Source organism: Neomonachus schauinslandi, chromosome 6, assembly GCF_002201575.2.
Source record: "Neomonachus schauinslandi chromosome 6, ASM220157v2, whole genome shotgun sequence".
Classification (NCBI taxonomy): Eukaryota; Metazoa; Chordata; class Mammalia; order Carnivora; family Phocidae; genus Neomonachus; species Neomonachus schauinslandi.
In genome coordinates, this window is record NC_058408.1 from 128,765,083 (window position 1) to 128,781,250 (window position 16,168).

Genomic DNA, 16,168 nt, shown 5'->3' on the forward strand with positions numbered 1-16,168 from the left:
GCCATTCGCTGACCACTTGATCTTGTTGGTGCCAATGAGGCTAGCCCAGGTTCCCACCTTGTGGCCAGGTACAGCACAAGACTGCTTTGAGCACTTTCTGGATGCTTAGGAGCTTTGAGGAGAGTTCCCTAATAACCTTCTTTCAAAGAAAGGTTAGGGTGCTTGTGATGATAACTTTACTTGGGAAGCCAACTTTGCCTGAGACAGGGAGACCTTCCTTCTCTTTTGTCAGCTTAAACATGACGTCCGAGCTCTCCCTTTGGGAGCCCGTCATGAGCTGTGCTGATTTGTGTGTGTGTGTATGTGTGCTAATGCTAGAGTATAGAGTAAATTTGTGCATGTTTCAGAAGTTGGTATTTAGCTCCTTACACAGAAAAAGTCCTTATCTAAGGACACCTGATTGGTTGTGAGGCCAGGCAGGCCCTTTCCTCATGGGGGCGGCTTCGATTTGTGTACTGGTAGGTCTCTTTGGAAATGGTCATTTTGGGGAGCCATTGATACACGTACAGGAATAAAAAATGTTTGCTGGATGTTTCTAAAACCGGCCTGCCAGAAAAGCTTCACTTCTGTAGTGAGGAGTACAGGGATGGGCAGTTTTCAAAGCATGGAATTGTAGAATCCTATAAAGCTAGAATCAAAAGAACCAGGGGATCCTTTAGTCCGTTGCACGTTTTATAAATGAAGGAAAATGTGTCTGGCACGGTGGTTCCTTCGTGCTGATGCTTGACAAAGTTCTCACCCGTTTGAGACAAAGTGAGAAAAATAAAGACAGCTGCAGTGAGATCTTCATAAAATTACATATATTCAGTTTAAAGACCTGTCTGTTCTGAAATTATATATTTTCTGTATTTTGGGGGTGAAGATGTCTGGTCTGAAGCAAAATGGTGGTTAGAGTAGATGGTTGCGTTTTTAAAAATAATCTGTATGAAATAAAAATTCAGCACTGCTGTCTCTGAGGCTGGAGGTGTATTTTACTAGTTCTGGTCATCCACACACGAGGAACCAGGGACCCCGTGGACCACCTCGTAGCCTGGTTGGTGTCAGGTTGGTGGGCCGCAGGAGATGGCTGAGCCTCCCCAACCTGCAGGCGCGTCCCAGAGGGCAGAGAGATGAACTAAGATGGCTAGGATCCAGAGCTTTGAGTCTTTGTGCGGCTGTCCTTGTTCAGTTCGCAGACAGCCACCATGACTACGGGGGAGTTTCCTGAGCGACTAGGGTACGCAGAGGCTCCGGAGCTGGGGCCATGTTCACAAACAGAGCCTTGTAGCAATGATTCCCAAACCTGCTACGTGCTAGAATCAGCTGGAGAGCTTTATTAAAATCCTACTGCCCAGGCTGCACCCATACGAGTTAAATCAGAATGCCTGGGAGTGGGAGCCAGACATCATGTTTTTTTTGTTTGTTTTTTTAAATCCCCAGGTGTTTCCAGTACACAGCAAGAATTGGGGATCCTCTGCCTTTGAGCTGACTTGGCCAGGGTTCCGGGCATACCTGTGGTGTGTGTACTGCCCCCGGGAAAAGCTCCTTCCCAAGAGGCACCCCGTATTGTTATCTACAGTCTTTTGGGGAGTGCCTATTACCCTGCTGGTTCCGGTGAAAATTATAAAGAATTGTGAACGGCCACCCATCTGCAGGGACACAGAATACAAAAGGCCTTGGAGCTTGTAAAACAAATGATCCAGATCCACTGGAGACCCATAAAGATGGAAGTCGTGATGAGGCTCTGTTGCATTTGATGCTTCCTCTTGATTTTCTCCATAGAAATTCAGGTTACAAGATGGTCCTGCAGCCGCGGTTGAGCTTACGACTACAGAGACAGCCACATACGTATATATGAACTACCTGACACAAGGTCAAGGGTTAGTGCAGGAAGAAATGGATAAGTACCTGCCAAGATCTGTACCATCCGGAGCTTGGTTTTATTGTTCACCGGAGTCTCCGAGTATTATGTCCCTACCTGTCCTCTTCTTTCCCTCCTCTCTTAAGGGATCCTGCCTCTGAAGCTGGTCACTGCCCTTCGTCTGTTCTTTCCTACCAGCTTCCGGCTTTTGCTCCCTTAGCGACCGCCTCTTCTCCCTCTATTCTCCTCCCCCCCGTGCCCCCCGCCATCTCCATCTCCATCCTGACCTTCCTCCTAACCCTCACTCTTCCGCTTCAGCCTTTCTTGATGGACCCTTTCTTGATGGACTCTTCTGGAAGGGAGAGTGTCCTGTCCCCTCCTGTCCCCAGCACTGATGCAGCAGAGCCTTTCCAGTGTTTCTATCCGTGCTCATGGTGCCCGTCTTCTGGTCACTTGGAGCAAACTTCTGCCATGATTTGTGACTGCCCCTCTCCCCCTTACACTTCCTTCTCCCTTTTGCTTTCACCAAACTGGGTGGATCCCTTACCCACAGCTTCTCCCCTAGCCCCCTTCTTCCAGCCCTGTGGTTCCTCATCTTCCAGGAGCCGAGCCGCTGTGTGCGAGCACGGGCCCCACTGGTCCGTCCCCCCAGGAGCCCCGCAGTCTCCCCGGCTCTCCAGATGCTCTTCCAGCCACTTCTCCCCCGCCTTCCCGCGCAAACCCAGAGAGCCTGGCTGTCTGCTGTCTCCCACCTCTGACCTGCCCTCCCTTCTCTTGGCTCAAATCCTCCTCCTTAGATTTTCCTTCCTGTACAAAATGTGTAGAAGAACAGGAAGTAATTTTTTTCTCTGATTCCCTTAGATTCTGGCCGTTTTTCCTCAGGGAGACTTTTTGTTGACCGCCCCGTCCCATAGGTCTTGCGCCTGCTCCCGTCTGTCGCGCCCGGTGGAAACTCACGGGTGGCAAGGGCGCTCTTCACCCGGACCCCACGGCCTCTCTGGGGCCCTGCGTGCTGTGCGCTCAGGGCTCCCGACCCCCGCTTGTTGGCAGGGCGGTTTTACATGGGGGGGGGGGTCAGCTCCTTTCTTAGAGCAAGAGAGTTGGTTGGGAAGTGATCATACTGCTATTTTGAGTGAAGGGAAACCTAAAAGAGAGACAGTAGATGATTTTCTGAAGAAGTGATTGGAGGAAAGCCTTCCCTAACTGGGAATGTAGTATATGACAATAGGGAATGATGAAAATAATTGTTGTGTTAGTGGGCGGTGTCGCGAGCTTGTTGGCCAAGAGCTTGTTCTTCGCTTATTTAATCCTTCTGAGCCCCTGTCCTGACTTGTAAGGGGGGGGGTAGTATTGTGTCTGCTTCATGGAGTTATGAGCACTTAAGTGAATTAAGAAAGCACTGACTTGTTCGCACAGTTCCCCTTCAATGAGTGGTACCGTCATTTTTCTTTTCCTGTCGTAAAGGATGTACCACAAAGGTACCTTTCACTGGAGAGGCAGCTCTAGTATGGTGACCAGGAGCTGTCTGGCGCTCGGCTGGGGAATCCAGAAGTGGAGCTCACTGACTAGGATATTCCAGTTGCCTGGAAAACGCATGCTGGGCACCTCCCGTGCGGGGATCGCGGTGGACCCTCAGGGTAGCAGGGTGAACGAGGCATCTGCAGTCCCGCAGGAACTGATGTGTGAAGCTGTGGACAAGTTAGAGGAAGAGAAGGGGAGGGAGGACTTCAGGGAGAGGTTTTGTCCTGATGTAAGGAGACTTGCTAAGGTGCTTTTGCAAGATTGAGGAGGAAGTTCAGAGGTGTTGCGGTGCCCGTGGGGGGTCTGGGTGACAAGGGGCCCCGCCTGCAGACACAGGATGCTGTGTTAGCGAGACCAGAGTGAGTTCGGTCCCTGGAGCCCGTGTAGTCCATGGCCATGAACCGTGTTAACCCTTAACCCTGGTGCTGCTCCAGCTTGGCCTCCTGCCAGACCATGTCTTCCCCTGTGTTTGCCCCACTGATGGGGCGAGAGCACCATCTTTTTATTACTGGAGGGTTCCCGAAGAATCCATGCACAAACTAGGGATGCTGGGAAAATACTAAGTGGACTCACAGAAATTAAACCTCACACGTTCATGGTCATCTCTGCATCTCCAGCCCAAATCCAGTTTCCATGTTTAAGATGAATTAACCCTCTCTGCTAAGTGGGAAAGAGCATGCGAGGCTTTCCTTCCCGGGGATGATTGGGAGAGGAATTTAGACAAAAATCTCAGGGAGGACAGATCTTGCACAGAGCTTGCTGAGGGATTGGTGTAACTAGACTGAAAATGCTCCCCTTTTCTTCTCACAGGGGAAAGTGGAAGTAGAAGCTGGGAAGGAAGGTATGAAATTCGAAGCCAGTGCTTTCTCCTACTACGGTGTGATGGCTCTCACAGCCTCTCCAGGTGAGCGTCCCTCCTCCGCCTGTCGGGGCAGGGCTGGGTTTTAGGACAGAGCGCCCTTCCACGGTCACCTTTCTGTACCGGCCAGCTAGCCCTGTTTATCTAGGTCTTGACCTTTTTATTGAAGCATATCATGTATACCAGAACCCCCCCACCCGCCCAAATCATAAGCCTGTGCCCCCATGAACTTTCACACAGCCAAGGCTCCCGTGTGAGGTGGCACCCAGTTCAAGAGACAGATGTCACCGACCCCACTGGCACCACACTCTGTCACTGTCCCCCAGACTGCTGCCTTGACTTCTAAGCGTAGACTAGTTTTGCCTGTTTTTGAACTTGGTATAAATGGGCTGACACGGGATGTATTCTCTCAAGTCTGGCTCCTCCCACCCAGTGTTGTCCTTGTCACATTCATCACTATTGCCGTGTGTGCTCGGACCTTCTCATTGCTGTGCAGTGTTGCATTGTGTGAATACACAGCAGTGTACTTTGTTCGCTGCTGGTGGACACGGGGGTCGTGTCCTGCTGGGGGCTGCCATGCGTTGTGTGGCTGCGCACGTCGCCCTGGCGCACGTCTTCGGCGAGCGTGCGTGCGTCTCTGCTGGGTGTGTGTGTGGGAGCGGCGCCCGGGGCTCCCGGCCCTGCCGCCTGCCTCGGTGGCCGGGGCGGTGCACCCCCCCTGCCTCTGCTGACGGGGGTTACAGTGGCTCGACACCCACCGCTAGATGTTGTCGAGTCTTTTAAATGTCCACTGTCCTGGAGGTTTTTAAATTTGCATTGTCCTGAGGATGAACGAGGTTGTTAATAGATATTTATTGCCGATAGCCAGCTCTTCTTGTCTAGGCAGCTGGTCAGGTGAGTCTGCCAGCTAAGGACGGCTGTGCCCTAGGTGTCGGCTCGCTGTTCTGAGCCCCAGATGCCGGCAGGTGGTATCTGGTAGGAACACGGAGCACAGATAGCTTGCTTTGCAGTGTTTGTGACCAGGGTCGACAGGTAAACAGAGGTGCTGCAGTGCCACCTTGTGGCCGCAGAGCCAAATGACATGCTGTGCTAGGAAACTTACAAACCCCAAACTTCAAAGTAGCCCATCCTAAAACAACCTAGGCCGCTTCTGGAAACCAGTCTCAAAAGGGGAGGGGATACCTCCAGACCCATCTGTTTTTGTGACCTTAGTCTTCATCTGCCGCGCCACACACTGTCCCGGGCACCCAAAGATGTTACTACAGTTAGGAAGCCAAGGAAATGTTCAGGATTCTCTTCACACACCTCAGCCTCCCCTGCCCCAGACGCATCTTCTCAGTATCCTGCTGTGGGGTTTTCAGCCATGTCGGCCAGCCTCCCCATTGCCAATGCGGACTAACACCAGTGTGAACATGGGCCTGTCTACCCCCACTTAATTGTGACTGCTATAAACTTGAAGGTGGTCCGCTCTCGATGCTCCCGAGGAGGCAGGGAGGTTCCTAACTAGTCTGGGAGGCCCTGGGCCACAGCTGCAGTTTCACTGCATATGGTGGGCTGCCTTTGAGAAAGGTCTTGGTTTCCTCCTTATTAAAAGGACATAATAAGGTTACCTCGTGTGATTGTTAGAAGAATAGAATGTGATGATACTTATCCATGCGAGTGCTTTGTAAGCTTGAGAGCACAGAGGAAATGTTGGTGTGAGAGCTGGGTGTTGACCTTGTGACTGCTGTTGGGCAGCCAGCCTCGAATTAGCCCCAGGTTAGCAGAGTCAGATTCAGAAGGTGGCTTTGAAAAGAAAGTTACAAGAGTAAGGATACAATCGTACCAATCACTGATTCTTGAAACCTAAACATTAGCCCGATTTATATGAACTGTGGGTTCATGTAAAGGCAAATCCTATTCAGAAAAGGAGTTGAGGAGCAGGCCTCCCATAGAGCAAGCCTGTGGGACTGCAGCAGCCTGGCCTCATTGGGAAATGCCAGGAAGGAAGGAAGGAGATCTCATTAATAGCATCTTTTTTTTTTTTTTTTTAAAGATTTTATTTATTTGACAGAGAGAGACACACTGAGAGAGGGAACACCAGCAGGGGGAGTGGGAGAGGGAGAAACAAGCTCCTCGCTGAGCAGGGAGCCCGATGTGGGGCTCCATCCCAGGACCCTGAGATCATAACATGAGCCGAAGGCAGACGCTCAACGACTGAGCCACCCAGGCACCCCTCATTAATAGCATCTTACTTATTACAAAGCCCAGTACTTTACTTGACAAGTAGGATTTGGGATTTTGTATATTCATTGAGAGATACAGTTGGTGTCCTAATCTCAAGATAATATTTCTATTTCTTAATATTGATTGCCTAGAAAAATCCTACAGTAATCAGTTTCAAGACCTGCCCAATTGCGTGTCAATTATACTGCAATTTAAAAACAAAAAACAGAGGGGCGCCTGGGTGGCTCAGTCAGTTAAGCGTCTGCTTTCAGCTTAGGTCATGATCTCAGGGTCCTGGGATCGAGCCCCGCATCGGGCTCCCTGCTTAGTGGGGAGTCTGCTTCTCCCTTTCCCTCCGCCCCCCAGCTCGTGCTTTCTCTCTTTCTCTCTCTCTCAAATCTTTTTTAAAAAAATAAGAAAAAATAAAAAATAACCAAAAAAACCCAAAAACCAAGACAAAACCCTGCCCAAGAAATAGGACTCCTGCCAGGGAGAGCAGTGTTGACTGGACTTTTCAATCAGACGGACCTGTAGCTCTCTGGGTAGCAGTGATGAGGATGACTTTGGTCTGACATTCCCAGGAGACCTGTGCCTAATGTTCTTTATTTACTGTCCTTTAATACTTTGAACTTTCAGAGTATTCCAAAACAATTCAAAATATCAGGTCAAAATTACGAGACTAAGGATGTCTGTGAAGTGAATAACTAACTGCTTTGCCACAGGGAGGGACACGATCGGCCCTGTTGGCGTGGGCAGCTTGGGTCATGCTCTTGGGTCAGTTGATTAATTGAGTCCCCCTTTTGTGTGGCTCGTTGTGATTTAAATCCTTAAGAAGAGCACATTTTGAGCTATAAGCCCCAATAGAGTATTAATGGCTTAAGAGATTTCTAGGTTAGTAGAGAAGCATTTGAAGAGGATTTTTTTCTGATTTCAGCCTCCCTGTATTACTCTTCCTGGAAAGCAGTGTGTGTTCCTTTTTAAATTTCCATAATATCATATAGGCTTTTGCGTTTCTGGAATTGAATGCTCATATTAGTAGAACCGGTATCCACTCCTGTCCCCTGAGTGCAGAGATCTCCTTTCTTGCCTTTTGATATGGTCTCACCCTGTTTTTCTCCATTTTTCAGTTCCTTTGTCCCTGTCTCGTACCTTTGTTGTCAGCAGAACAGAGTTGTTAGCAGCAGGTTCTCCAGGTAACTCTGCATGTTTCCTTTTCGTAATTCTTCCTGTTGCTTCCCTTGACACCCCGCCAAAGCCTGGCCGGCCAGATCGGTTCCCTTTATGTGGTCGAGGCTGTTGGCAGTTTTTCTTGGAGGTCTCGAACTCTCCACGTGTCCAGACACGGTAGTGAGCTGTCCAGGAATGGAGAAGCCCACAGCAGCCATGGGAAGGGTTCAGGAGCCTGGCAGGCGGTGTGTGGGCGGGAGCACTGCTGACCCGCAGAAAGCGAGCGCGGTGCCGGCCTGGGTCATCACTGCTCCCTGCCTGGCCCACCCACACTGCTGACCTTGGGCTTTCAGGGCAGCACAAGGGGGCTGCTCTTGGTTCTTTGACCTCAGCAAAGTCAGGGCGTGTGGAGTTTGCAGAGGCCCCAGCGTTCTCAGTTCTGTTGCTTTGGTCCTTGTCCCAGCAGCCACACGAACAGGGCACGTGCGTCCCCGCCTCCAACAGGCAGGTGGCCCTGCTTGTCCTGTCTCCTTCTCTGTTTTGAACGAGTGCTGTGCACATTCCTCCCCGGCTGCCTGCCCTGCAGGAGAGTTCGGTCATGCCTGCCTAATACGTCCAGCAGCTAAAAAGAAAGGCAGAGGTTTAATCTTTCTTTAATTAAAATTGCTGAGCTTTTGGGAGTATAGTTTTTCTGTATTTATTTCATTCCACACAGCTTATATCTTAAAATCTGATGAAATTGGCGTTTCCTAATCGAAGTTCAGCAAAACTCTCAAATGCTGATATTTAGTAAAGGAGGCAATACTTGTCCTAGAAAGAAGCTAATGTTCCCTCAGGTCTTTGCTCTGAAAAAGCTTGGGGTGTGTGGGGATAAGATCTTATTTATAGGACTGTTTGACTCAAACCAGCCGGCGGAATAAACATACCTGTGCACACAACATACATACATATGCACAGAAATATGTATTTGTGTGTCAGTATATATGTTTGTGTGTTTTCTCCCCATTTTGTTTGCCAGCATCTGCTACCTATTTAAAATACCACAAGTGCTGAACAAGAGTGACTTTTAAAAAAAAAAGTGACTTTTGGATGAAGCTCACAAAATGTCATTTGTATTTTACTTTTCCCATGGAACTTAGAGATTTCTGAGCCGTGTCCACTCTATCTGTTCCTGTATAATTAAAAAACAAAACAAAACACCATTTTGTGGGTGCAGGCCTTCAGGATGCTGGCATTATAGTAATTTGATACCAAATAAGTGGAGGTTGAACTAAACCAGTGATTTCCAGCCTATTCCAAAAGGTGCTTTGTGGCTCTGATGGAGGAGGCTGGGAGTGTTTCTTTACAGTACCTTTCTGGCTTACTCCTAAAAAGAAAGAATTCCTAGGTGAGATGACTGAAGAGCGGAAAAAAACAATGCTGAGAAGGCATAAGAGGAATTAATTAATTATCATAATTATTATAAAAATTTGGCACATAAATTTGGCCACAAAATGTGACCTGAACTGGGGGCTGGCCACTTAAAGTCTTTATTCTCCTTGGTGTGAATACTCCTGTCTCACTGCACGTCCACGAAAGGCTGGTTGTGCTGGGTCCCTGTCACACTCGCTGCTGCAGAAGGGGTTCTGGAAAACAGAGTCTGCTTTCCCACACGGCAGCCGGGACGCCAGGCAGTGGGTTCCTGGCAAAGGCAAGGGCTCATCTCACAAAAAGAGATGAGAGGAAATGGACTAGGGGTTTAGATACCTTGGGGAAACCAGAGAAATTGCCCTGTAATCCTCTTGAGGAGGAAAGGAGACTCAGAAGTAGGGCCTCTGACGTCTGCCTGCCGACGCACAGTCTGATCAGGAAGCAGAGTGAACGTTTTGGTTTTTTAACTTTTAAATTATAGCATACAGACGTAAACACCGTCTATAGAAATGGTGATGTGATTTGGGGCTAAAGCCCAGGGATACAGTGGGATCCCTCGTTTCCAAAAGAACAATTCCATCTGTCAGCCCGGGTGATCCTCGCACAAGTACAGAAAGGCTCGGACCTGAGGTTGGGCACCTGGCGGACAGGTGGGGGATGAGGCAAACAGGAAATAGAATAATGTTAACTAGGCTTATTGCTGGGGTATTTATTAGGTGTCAGGTGCTGTGCCAAGCACTTTGTACATTACCTCCTTTGGAATCCTCATCAGACTTTACGAGGCCGGGAACTATTACCCACCTTCTACAGGTAGACAGGGAATCTGAGACTTAGCAGAGTTGGGTCATCTGACCAAAGTTCCCTTCTGCTGAAGAGAAAAGGTGATAGATTACTCATTTGCCTTGTTCTGTCAGAAGAAAAGTAGAAGCAACCAGAGGAATGGCTACTCTGAGTTTAATTCTGAACAACAGAAAATCTGACAGAATTATAGGGGAAGTTGTGCTTGACAGTTTCAGGAGAAAGGGAACTGGCCATTTGAGGTTCACTGAGTACTTACCACGGTTTGTTCTGGTTGTCATATTTTAAGAGGGACATTTACTGAGTTGAAGGAATCTCAGAGGGTGGTCAGGACGGGGTAAGGGGTGACAAAACGTGATGCGAAGGATGTCGAAGCTGGATGAGAAGAGGCTGAAGGAGAACACAACTATCTTCAGACTTTTCAGGGCTCTTTCAAGTAGCAGAGGAGTGGCGGTCCCTCAGTGGAGCTCTACAGAGTGGAGGGAGAGACTGCCACGTCAGTCTGAGGGGGTGGATTTTGATGGGCGCGATGGCAGATGTGGATGAATCGAAGGGCAGGACCAGCCGAGGGCCAGCTCCTCTGTGGAAGTATCTGTCAGGGGCATGCTGCAAAGACGGACCAGCCTCATCTCCATCAGAATTGGTCCCCTCCAGTCCTGTGACATTAACGCAGGTCAGGGCCTGTCCGGTGTGAACACCCACTTTAATATTTGTGGAATAGATTTGATTGGAAAAGCAAAAATGGAGGAAGCTTTGGTGAGAGTGAGGGTGGGTTTTATTTTCAACAAAATGTACGTTAGAAGCTACAGTCACCTTGCTTTTGAGAGCAACAACACTAAACTCACTGAATTTCCTTTCACTTTGATTTAACGAACGAATACTGTCCATCTCCTCAAAGACTCCCGCAGCACCTACGGTCCCTTAAGCCTTTTAAGAGTTTGGTGTCTTCTAGTGTTCCTGAAACACTGAGACACACTTTGGCTGCCTGATGGGGATTTTACTGGGGTCAGAGACAAAGATAATAGGTTCAGCTGGGGGATATGGTATGGTATGAGCAGACAGAACTCTTTGGATCCCTTTAAAACACATACTGAAAAAAAATAAAAAAGAGAAACAAACTGAAAAAAACACATATTGATTTACAAACATTCTCAAGAGTACTTTGCTTTTGCTTCTGGCAAAATAACAAAGTGCTGCCCTCCCACGCCCCATGTTTTCTCTCTGGGAGCTTCTGTGCATTTCACGGCACTCGGGGATGCTCCTGGCCCAGGTGCGGTCAGAACCTGGGGAAGGACTGTGTGCGCATGAACAGGGCCGAGCAGGGGAACTGAACGGACCCTTTGCTGACGCCGGGTTGGGGGGGGGGGTCCTCTAGTTGGTGAGCTGTACGACGCTCAGGCATCCGAACTGGTCTATTACTACTTTTTATTATTTAGAAAATAAAGAGCTGACTCTGTTGGTTCTATGTACCTCACTTAAAAGGTTCTGGGGTTTGCTTTTCCTTTTCTAGGTGAAAACAAGTCGCCTCCTCGCCCCTGTGGCTTGAACCACTCAGACTCTCTGAGCCGAAGTGACCGGATTGACGCCGTGACGCCGACACTGGGGAGCAGCAATAATCAGCTCAACTCTTCGTTCCTTCAAGTCTACATCCCTGACTACTCAGTGCGAGCCCTTTCTGACCTTCAGTTTGTGAAGGTAAGAGAAGAGCGCGTGGTTTGGCTGGGCCCGGCCACTGGAGGTGACCTGCCACGGCAAGCTGTCCTGCGCCCCGGCCCTGGCCCTGGGCTTTCCCATTGTCGTTTGGGTGCCCCACCTCCAGGTCCTGTGCCCGGCCGGGACACCGGCTCGGGGAGACCGTCTCTCCCTGGCTCGGGCAAAAGAGCTGCTGAGCCAGAGGTGGCTCGCTCAAGGAGTGAGAGCTGGAGACAGAAAAAGAATAAACCTTTTCCAGCAAGTCCTCATGAGCTCGTGGCTCTAGTGAGTCTGGGTGGTCCCCGAAGGGCTGAGATTGGAGACCCTGAAGACTTGCTGAGATGGGGTGGGAAGAACTCTCTGCTTCTCCTTTGCCCTGAGACAGGGTTCTTTTCTTAGTCTGGAATAAAGACGTCTTTTGAACCGAAGAACGAGCCAGCTTCAGCTGATGGAAGCCTATCTCCATTTTCCAGTCTCTGAAATTTTGAGACGAAAACTTGGAAATGGCTTATATCAGTAAAAACTGACTTGTTTGCCAGAGTCCACTTGAACTTGAAAAGTGGCTCAGTTTATATTTGAGGATGATATTTTCCTAGAAAAACCTATGCGGGCCTTTCGGGGGACTCTAACATGTAATACAGTGTCGGGACAAGAACACCTAAAAATAAGCGTTCTCTTGGTTTGTCTTCTGTACCATCTTCTGGCCCCAGATCTCAAGACAGCAATACCAAAATGCCTTGATGGCATCCCGGATGGACAAAACTCCTCAGTCTTCAGACAGTGAAAACACTAAAATTGAATTGACTCTTACGGAGCTGCACGACGGGTTGCCAGACGAGACCGCCAACCTGCTCAATGAACAGAACTGTGTGACACACAACAAGGCCAACCACAGCCTGCACAGTGAAGGGGCCATCTAGGGCGCCCCCCGCCGACCCTCACCCCCCACTCCCAAGGCCCCAGGCCAGCTGACCGTGAATCCCATTAGTGTGAGCTTGTGTGCCATGCTGCATCCTGCAAGATCCTGAGACCAAAGACTTTGTCCCCTTCCCGGAAGCAGCAGCGGAGGATGGCGAGGGCAGGAGCAGAAACTAGAGGTGTGACATCAGCAGCTAGGGCATGGCATTCAAGATTTTGGAGATGAACTTCTTCCACCCAAATAGAATCATGTTTATTTTTTCAGTTGTACCTTTTATCTTTATTCACTCTCCTCCTTCCTCAATCTGCATGAAGTTGGAAATTGTTGCGGTTTTATTTTTTTTTCCAAGAGATCATGTTTTTAAATAGTGTCTTTTGCAGAGTTTTACGTTGTTCTGTGTGAACTCTGCCGTGACTCCCTGATGTGACCCGAACCGAATGGACTCGCTCCTCCTCCCTCGGCCTTCGCGGCCCTCCTCGGGCGGGGCGCGCCTCCTCCGTGCCCAGCGGGTGTCGCTGTGGAACTTGAAGGATGAATGAAGAAAACTGCATTGCAGACCTGCCAGGTCTGTCCCACTGTGGGGCGGGGCCTGCGCGGGGCCTGCAGTCGCCTCCGTGAGCTCAGTGTTGTTTTAAGTTAATGTTTAACCGTGTCCCTTTCCCTCAGAAAGGTTTAACATTTGCTTGGAATGTGATTTTTTGCTCCTACTCTAAGGAATTTTTATCACCAAAATGAATGTTAATGAATTTGAAGCCCATGGTTTATCATTGGCAAGAGGCAAGGTGACTTCATGGCGCCCTCCTCCAGCCTGGATTCTCCGGCCCAGCCAGGCCGCCTCCCCAGCCCAGCGCCCCAGCCTCCAGAGCGCCGCCACCCGCCTCCCCGTCCTTGCTCTCGTTAACCCAGGATGCTGCTACACAGATGCCAAATGGAAATCTTCCAGAGGGCCTTTGAGTAACCGCGTGGTGTGGAGTCGAAGCTCCTCCCCTTCCCACCGGGATGACGTAATTGTCCGGAAAGGAGCTGGGCCGCCCGGGCGCGCTGGGCGCTGTGCCCAGAAGGCGTTGCCAGACCCAGGTGTTTAAAGGAGGGAACTCTGGGGACGGCCGGCCCCGCCCCTCCTCCTCCCAGGGAGCTCCCTGTCCCTCTTCCCCTCTGTCCCTGGGCTCCTGGGGCCCAGCAGTGGCTGTGGTCCTCGCTCGAGGCCCTCTGCGCCTCCCGCCTCAGATGCGGCCCACGCCGGAGAGGCTGCCTGTCCAGCCCCGGGTCGGTTTGGCCCCAAACAGGGATTCAGAAACCAAATGTGTGTCGTGGCCATTTCGTGTGTGTCTCCGCCTTACTTTAATACCAAATTCATCACGTGCAGTGAAAATGTCAGGAGGTACGTCTTGAGGGATCGAGTTCTCACCGATCTTATCTGTTTTAAGTGTTAGCCCAAGGGATAGCGCGTTCTGTCGGCGACGTCCGTTCGTCCGCGAGGACTGGGCCGCGCGCTGACCGCGGTGCGCGGGGAGGATTGCTACTCCGCGCTGCCTCTAGTCGCTGGGTCGCACTGGTCGAAGGGAAGCCCCGGGCCAAGCGGCAGTTTCCTTCTCCCTCCTCAAGGTAGGAACGTGTCCCCCGGCCTGGGCTCTGGGCCGAGGGGAGCTGTGGTTGGGGAGTCACCGGCAACATGGAAAGCGGTTTGGTGGCTCCAGTGTCCCAGGCACGTTTACCACAGTATTTCCTCCGGGGTGTCCGTCCTGGAGGGTCTTCCTCGTCAGGTGCCATGCCCCTTAGTGAGGGTCACAGGGGCGCCCCCTACGCTGCTGCTGGCACCCAACCTGCCGCGAGCCCCCGCGGCTCTGTAGCTTAATGTTAGTGGGACCCCGGCCCACAAGTATCCCCTTTTATAAACAGATCCGTCCAAGTTAAAAGGTCCCGGTTTCTAAGACGCATCGAGCTGAGCACAGCCCCCTTGTGGTGTGGGAACTGGGACTGTCCCCAGGGTGCGCAGAGACGAGTTCCCCCTAAGGAAACGAACCCTGGGTCTTGCAAGGGGCGTTCCCCCCCCCCCCCCAAGCACACTCCTACTCCGGGCCCAGACAGCGCTGGCCTTCCTGGTGGTTTGGTGGAGCCCGGCCCGCCCGGCCGTGCTTCCTCGGACTTGCAGGATCTCTGCCGCCTCAGCCTCTCCCTGCCGATCTGCTTGTCCACACGTAGCCTGTCTCAGGGTGCCTTGCTTCTGGAAGGAGCTTCTAGAAGCAGCGTTAATGTGTTGGGTCTTTGTCAGAGCCCCGCCGTTCCTTTATGAAATCCTAAAGCTCTGTGAGAGGCAGCTGCTGGCTCCTTGACTTCTCACCACGATCATACCCGCTCAGCGTGGCAGCTTTTGGGGACGTCCGCGGAGCATTGCTGGCCGGGGCGGCTTTGCCATGCGGGCTCCTACTCCGAGAGGGTGAAATTTTAGCCTCCCGAGATTGTATTTGTTTTCTCCACACCAGTCTTTACCTTGGATTATTCATATTTTCTAACAACAGGGAATCAAAAATAATTCCCGGCTGTAGTTACATCTGCTTTGGGGAAAGCTCAAGACCCTTCGGATCACACTCACTGTCTTGAGTGATCAGATTCTTCTCCCAGGCCCTACTTTCCCTCTGGAAACTACCTGCAGGCTGTTGAAGGAGAAACGCTGGCTCGTGGCTTCACTGGGCAGCACAATGATTTTGGCTTAGAAGTTCTATGCAGTTAGATGTCTATAAAGGGAGTCCGCGGAGAAAGACCGTCAAACGTCTGAGATCTCCGTGTGCAGCGGCCGGGTCTTAGACTTGCACCGCGGCTAGATCATCCTCCCCTGGAGCTGCTGGCTTCGTGAGTGTGGCGGGGAGTGGGCTGTGGCGCAGACCAGGTGCTGGGGTCTTGAATGCTGCGGGAGCCCTCGTTGTCAGACCCAGCGCCTGTCTGCAGTGGCTTCCAGCCCTGGCTCTGTGGAACCAGACAGGGCCGCCTCCTGCTTCTGGCCACTGTAGCATCCCAGAGGTTCCATCGGAAACTGGATCCCTAGTAGCCAGATGTTCCCAGGACAGTCCGCTTTGTCTTTATAAATGAGAGGGTTTTGTTTTTTGGGGGGTTTTTTTCCTACTGCCCTACAGGTTCTTTCCCTTTATTTCTCTCTGTTCCATATTCATCAGGCAAGCCCAAAATCATATATTTAAACTTCTAGGAAAACAGACCATTAAGATGTGTATGTATGGTGGACACTGGGGTGCTAGTCCACTAGTTTAAGTCTTGGTTCTTACATGATTTGCATTTCAAAGGGCACACCACTTAACTCTGTTCTACCCTCCCTCCTCACCTCACTTAGGGAAGAGCTCGGTGCCCATGCTGACATGATTGGCTTCCCCATGTGGGAGGAAGGGGGGGCACCTTGCCATTTTCTAATGTTATTTTAAGGAACTTCTGTGCAAAGGTTGAATGCAGAACTCCACATGAATATGGAACATTAACTGTGAATAGATTTACCTGTGCTCTCCCAAGTACCATCTGACTAAAGGACCAGCTTTTCCAAGTCTACGAAAATAGTGGTAGACACAAGTAGAACTGCATTTTCACTAGGAATGGAAGTAATAGGAATTTGGGCTAAGCAGGGACCATGAACTTCTGCCCTCACATTCTCTCAGGTTGAGGAGACGACCCTGGCCGATTGAGCCTTTGTCCTAGCTGGTCAGAAATAGGAAGAGGGGCGCCTGGGTGGCTCAGTTGGTTAAGCGACTGCCTT

At 50.6% G+C, this 16,168-nt stretch overlaps 1 protein-coding gene across 5 annotated transcripts in view; it reads left to right on the forward strand.

The window, feature by feature from the left end:
* The window catches only part of CNNM2 (cyclin and CBS domain divalent metal cation transport mediator 2), a 141,118-nt gene extending 128,196 nt beyond the window's left edge, over positions 1-12,922 (forward strand). The window contains exons 5-9 of one of the 5 annotated variants that reach the window (XM_021699562.2): positions 4,172-4,271; positions 6,703-6,753; positions 7,553-7,626; positions 11,322-11,495; positions 12,203-12,922. In XM_021699562.2, the coding sequence (XP_021555237.1) occupies positions 4,172-4,271; positions 6,703-6,753; positions 7,553-7,626; positions 11,322-11,495; positions 12,203-12,412 (609 nt within the window). In that variant the 3' untranslated portion in view covers positions 12,413-12,922. Of the gene's footprint in view, positions 1-4,171; positions 4,272-6,702; positions 6,754-6,880; positions 6,926-7,552; positions 7,627-8,733; positions 8,747-11,310; positions 11,496-12,202 lie in introns of all 5 variants that reach the window. The other 4 variants (XM_021699564.2, XM_021699563.2, XM_021699565.2 and 1 more) reach the window with 4 other exon arrangements.
* Positions 12,923-16,168: the final 3,246 nt, after the last annotated feature.